Source organism: Lagenorhynchus albirostris, chromosome 11, assembly GCF_949774975.1.
Source record: "Lagenorhynchus albirostris chromosome 11, mLagAlb1.1, whole genome shotgun sequence".
NCBI lineage: Eukaryota > Metazoa > Chordata > Mammalia > Artiodactyla > Delphinidae > Lagenorhynchus > Lagenorhynchus albirostris.
Window position 1 is genome coordinate 46,750,101 of NC_083105.1, and position 6,000 is coordinate 46,756,100.

The 6,000-nt window shown below is 48.5% G+C and overlaps 1 protein-coding gene across 1 annotated transcript in view; it reads right to left on the reverse strand.

Moving 5' to 3' along the window:
- The window catches only part of KCNMB4 (potassium calcium-activated channel subfamily M regulatory beta subunit 4), a 67,984-nt gene extending 64,466 nt beyond the window's left edge, over positions 1-3,518 (reverse strand). Inside the window, exon 1 of the mRNA XM_060164719.1 lies at positions 3,090-3,518. Coding sequence (XP_060020702.1) covers positions 3,090-3,425 — 336 coding nt within the window. The 5' untranslated portion in view covers positions 3,426-3,518. The remainder of the gene's footprint in view (positions 1-3,089) is intronic.
- Between the last annotated feature and the right edge of the window lie 2,482 nt (positions 3,519-6,000).

Consider the following 6,000-nt stretch of genomic DNA (forward strand, 5'->3'; position numbering starts at 1 on the left):
CGGGCCCAGCCGCTCCGCGGCATGTGGAATCTTCCCGGACCTGGGCACGAACCCATGTCCCCTGCATCGGCAGGCGGACTCTCAACTACTGCGCCACCTGGGATGCCCCCCCAGAATTTCTTTTTAAAGTTCCCCCAGTGATTCTAATGTATGGCCATGGATGAGAACCAAACCTCTTAGCACACACACCTGCTAGTCACAAAGAGATAAGGCAGTGATGAGAACAGTAGCCAGAGGAAGCTGACCCCAAATTTAGATTTTGCTACGGTCAATTCAAAGAGCAGATCCTTGCCCTGTGGATAATTAGGACTTGACTGGATAATTAGGATAACTGACTTGAGTACTATATTACATGGCTGAATACAGTGATTGCTTTAGAAACAAGGATATGACTCAAAACATAAGCTGAATAGGACTTAAAGATATTTTAAAGAAATTATTAGTCAAAGGTCAAATTTATTCACACTGTCTTCTTTAGTAGTCTATGGCTTAAGATGTTAGATATGTGCAATACTCTTTCCCCTTCCCTGCTTTTTACTGTATCTAATGCAGCAAACTCAAGGGAGGGGAGAAAGTCCTTGTTCTCTTTTTCTAAAAAGAGATTTGCCAAATGGCTTCTTGTGGTAGTGGGCCATGAAGAAGAGAAAGTTGAAGGTGATTAGGATCCATGACACTGTAGGGAATCTAGACATTCTACAAAGAGAATGGGTGGGGCACCCAGGCCTTCAATAAAAAGGTAAGGTCTGGGTAGCCGAGATGCAACAGCAACGGGCCGTGGGTATTGCCTAATTGCAAAGGCACCGTGGAAACATTCTGCTTACATACTGGACTCTGGCACAATATTTTGGTTGAGTTGAATTTCTCCATCACTAATTGCTTACAAGAATTCCCAAATTGAGCACTTCATTGCTCAAAAGTCAAAAAGTGACTGCAAAAGAACATGCTTATGTTCTATAAATGGTACGATGCAATCATAATTTGGATAAAGAGACATATACTGCTTTGGCCGAGGAAACCTTGACTAAATTGAATGGGATGTTGTTCATCATTTCCTGTAACATTAACATATCTTTCTGCAGTTCTGTCATTTCTTGTATACTTTACTTTATAAAATCTTATTTTGTTCAGATACTTCTTCAAAACCATTGTTGCCAGGATCCAAACTGGCACTGGAAGAAAACTGATTATTTGCAACAAAAAGAGAGAAATATCAAATCCTAGGATTACATATAAAGCATTACCACTCCTTCCAAGTGATTTAAGAATCTATGTCCTAAATCCCAATTTATTTTTTTTGTCAGATCCTTCAAAATTACCTGGAAATTGTGAAACAGCCTTTATGTAGTAAATTCTACCTTCTCAATGTCTTGATTAGATATTAGCCACTGACTGAAAAACATGTATGTAATTTATTAGTGCCTGAACCACAATCTTAAACTAATTAGCAATGTTTCACCAATTATAACAACACCTTTTAAATGATGAACTACCATATAATTTCTAAATCACTATTTCTTTTTGACACCTTTCTTTCATATTAATGATTTAATCCTGAAAAAAGTGATATTTCTAAAACCCTGCAATTTGTTTTGAAATTCCTGAGCGTTGAGCAGATTAATTTACAACATTTGTCTTTGAAACATTATTGCTTCTTCAAGACTTTGAACATTATACTCTATCTAAATTCTGTACTTCTATATTTACTGCTTATATATTATCTTCATTTTTAAGGTCCTCTTCCTTTGTCAGCAAGAGCATCTTTTTTAAGAGAAGCCATATATTTTTCTTTAAAGGAATTCCCTTTTTAAAATTTCCCCAATTCAAGATTTTACTGTTTAGGAGACAAGAACAAGAGGTTTACTGTAGAGAAATGATAAGCTTATTTTAAATACTTGTAAACTATTGAGATAGAATTCTTTTTTTGGATTGATATAATTATATCCTGTCACACTTAAAGTTGTTCCTGTGTACACAAGACTCATTCCCTTATGGACAGCTTTCTTGCTTGATCTTCAAGCACTGCTCTCACAAAGAGGGAAAATGCCGGTAACTTTAAAGAAGATACACATCTTTACTTTGATAGTTAAGCAACAAGAAGAGCAAAAAAGGCCAAGAGAAGAAAGAAAAAACGAAAGAAAAGCCTTCTTGCAAAATCAGGTGCACTACAAAGCTCAATTAGTTCACAGACTGAGGACACTGCTTTTTATAAGTTTTTTTCTCCACTGGGAACAGTTTTCTGAGCGTCCCTCTCTCTGCTCTCCATCCCTCGAGTCTTAACCAGGTTTTTTCGTTTTTGCTTGTGAGAACTAAAAAAGTTGCAAAGGAAGGAATATTCGGTACATTTCACGGACGGTTTTCTATTTTCAGAAAGTTTTACCGTTTCCCAGGTGGCTCCCAATTGTTTCTAGGCACACAGAGCCTAGGAGTCACCAGGCTGCCTCTAGACCCTTCTGACAATCTATTTCATGAAAACTAGGAGTCCGCCGTAGCCGCCCAAAATGGATCTACGCAGAATCTCGCGTTTGATTCCACGTCGTTTGTCGACCCACGAAAGTTCATCTTTGGATCACAAGTTAAAAACGTCTGTCAAGAGTTAAAAGGCAAGGAAACCTCTAACACTTTTCAAGGGGCTAAAAGACTCCCTGCATCTCCCAAGACGAGTTCTGGACGCGGCCAGTGGGAGCTCGGACCTTGACCATGCGCCGGAGTAGGTGTATCCCCGCGACGCACTGGCTTTAACCGGAGGAAAAGTTAACTTTCGGCTCCTTGCATTTCTCCAAAGTCAACCCTCTAGGGCCCTAACCTAAGCTGGGCCAAGGCCTCAAAATCTGGGACCAGGCAAGACAGGTGTGTAAAGAAAGCCTCCGGGCACCACGCACGGGTCGCCGTGCACAAACCCGCCTGAAGGACCGGGGGCCCGGGGCTCCCCGATGTATTTACTCCTGGTTTGAGTATAGCCTGCGAAGCCTCGTCGCCTCCTGGTAATGCGAGCATACTCCGAGCCACCCCGCGAAGGGTCTAACACTGATGCTCCCCCCAAACCTCAAGATCTCCGCAGGAGCGAGGCATCCCTCACGGGGCGTCCTTACCTTGGGGTTGGTCAGGAGCTGGTGCTCGTCGCTGTGCAGTAGAGCCCTGGAGTTGGACTCGGAGTTGTTCACGTAGACCTGGACGCAGGGGTACTGCGAGGTGCCCCTGCAATCGGCGCCACAGGTGAAGGTGCACTCGAACACCTCGCCGATCTGCTGCACCGACAGCACCGTGCAGTTGGCCGCCGTGGCTTGCAGATCCTGCAGCGCGGGACTGAGCCAGCAGAAACCGAAGATAAAGAGCGACACGACGCCGGAGATGATGAGAAACAAGCCGAGCCGGATGCTCTTGTCCTCGGCTTCCGTGTACTCGTAAGCCACCCGGAGCTTCGCCATCGCCCCCCACTCCCGGCGGCAGGCACGCTCCCCCCGCCCCCTCCCGCCCCCGGCGCAGAGCCCGACTGCCTCGGGCGGGAGGAGCCGCCGCCGCGCGACAGCAGGGGAGTGGGCGGCCAGGGGGAGCGCGCGAGAACAAAGGGGCTGAGGCCGGCGACGCCCCCGGCGGCGGCAGCGTCCCCCCAACCTCCCCGCCCAGCCGCCGCCCGGGCCCCGGAGGCTCGCGGCGCTGCCGCGGTTTCAGAGCCTCCTGCACCCTCGGGCGCTCGGAGCGCTCGGGCGGCTCCTGCCTCCAGCGCCCCCTGCCAGCCTCCGCCCCCGCGCTTTCCCCGCCTCCCCCACCCCGCCTCCTCTCGCCCAGTGTCTCCCAGTCTCCATCGCCCGCCTGCCACTGCTCCACGGACTCGCCGGGCAGCTGCCCCGAGGGCAGGAGCCGCAGGGCTGAGGCGAGCCCGGGGGCTCCCCCGCGAGGGAGCCAGCTCCGCCCGGCCCCACCCGCCGCCGACTTGAGTCCTCCCGCCCCGCCCCGGGGCGTTTCCCGTGGGCGAGGGGCGGGCGAGCCCCGGGGATAGCGGCGGCTGGCGCTCGGGATTCTCGTTAAATCGCTTTGGAGGGACATCCGAGATAAAGCTTAGGGTCAATATAATTTAACCGGAGTGAAAAGTTTAAAACACAAAACAAAAAAACAAACGAGGGAGAGGGTGTAGCGCAAGTGAAGCGGCGGGAATTTTGAACTCCAAACGGGGATTGGTCAGCCAGCGGGGAGAGTGAGCTAGCGGCCAGGCGGCGGGCGCTCCCGGGGAAACGGGCCGCCGGGACCAGCAAGACTCGGTTGGAAACCCCCGGGCGAGCGGCGTGCGCTGGGGGGCGCCCCCGGGGAAACCCTGGCGCCAGTTGCCACGCGGGAGCGCACGCGGCGGGGCGGGAGGCGTGACCCGCTACCGCCCCCTCCCCGCCAGCGAGCGCTGTAACGGTCGGGCCTCAGGGTCCCGGCGCTGCCCACTGCCCCGGCGCAGCCGGCGCTACCCCGGCCCCAGCCCGGCCCGGAGGGCAGCAGGAGAGGAGTCAAACAGGCTGAGTCAGACGGAGTTTGCAGTGGAGGCAACGCACGTGGGGGCAGGAACCTGCGACGGGCAAGACCCGGGAAAGTCGCTTCCTGGGTCCTGGGTGGACCTCGCGGCAACTTAGGTCTCCGGCTGCCGGGTCGACCCCAACTCAATTTGCCCTACGGCTGGGGCTGACTGAGTAGGGACCCGAGGAAACAGGTGCAGAGGCTTGCAGCCCTGGAAGGAGACACCACTTTCCCCATCAGGACCGTCCCCTCGCTCCCGGCCTCCCGAGAACAGGATCTTCTCTGTTCTGTCTCCCTCCTTAGGAGTCTTGCCACCCTTGGCCCATCCCGGAATTTGTAGATGAGCTTTCCAGGAGCGCTGTGCAAGGCGATAGCGGCGTTCAGACTCACTTTGGGACAGGTACCGTTCCTAGAGCTGCGTCCTGCTCTCTTAATTCTTCCCTCCACACCCACCTCCCCACCTCGCCCGCGCATACCTTCAGCCTCTATACTTTTCGTGACCTTTAAAAAAAAAGTTAAGATGATCTTTCTCCAAACCACACTTCTATCAAAATATCAAACTTGGAGAACTATTTCGACCTACATTTTGAAGTCAGAATGTTCACTTTGCAAAATATATAAAGATATATTTTTCTTGACTTGCAAGTCCCAAATGAATATACTCTTAATTAAATTCAGTTATGTTCCTGATGAATATGGAAACACCAAGTCATGGAATTCTTGACTTCTCTTTCTTGGATTTCAAATGTTACTTTACTGGTGTGGTACTTTTCAGCTGAAGTCCCGATCTGCTACTTTGAAGTAGTCCTTGATGTGGCAGGTAACAGTATTTCCAAGCAAGGGGTAAAGCAAATTTAATTACAGGAAGACCCTAAGTGTTTTTCTGAATAAATTAAGAAGGTGCAGGGTTTGGAGAAGACAACTTTGTACTTTAATACCTTTCAAGTTTTGAGAGACTAGATTTCTTTCCTTCTTTACCTAGGAATTAAATTATTTTCTTCCCTTTCTGTTGGCATAAAGACAATTGTTAGTGGTTACACACACTACCTGAAAGGAAAAGTGAGTTTAATAGTTGAAGCAGCTTAACCTAAGATCACAGATTTTCAGCGTGAATCTTTTTCCTACGGCAGGTTATAATTATCTTCCTTTTCAAGAAGGCTAAAGCCAATCTAACATCTGAGGCAGTGGTGAGCAAATAAGATCCTATTATCTTATAAGATCTCATAGCTCTGATATGCTGAGCAACTTGACCTTGAGGCAGAATTAATTCCTATAGCGTTCATAAAACACAGGGATGGGGTGTCTAAAAATAATTTAATGAATATGATTCATTTTTCTATGATTCCAGAGCTCAAAGAGTTCTGTGAATGAACCCTTTGCCTCAAAACTGAAGCAAGATGGTCTTCCAAGTAAATCTAGAGAACATCAGAAAATTCTGTCTTAATTTAACTTAAATTCTTAAAGGCTTTTAAATCCATTTTTTCAAGTTCTGCATTTAGTCAC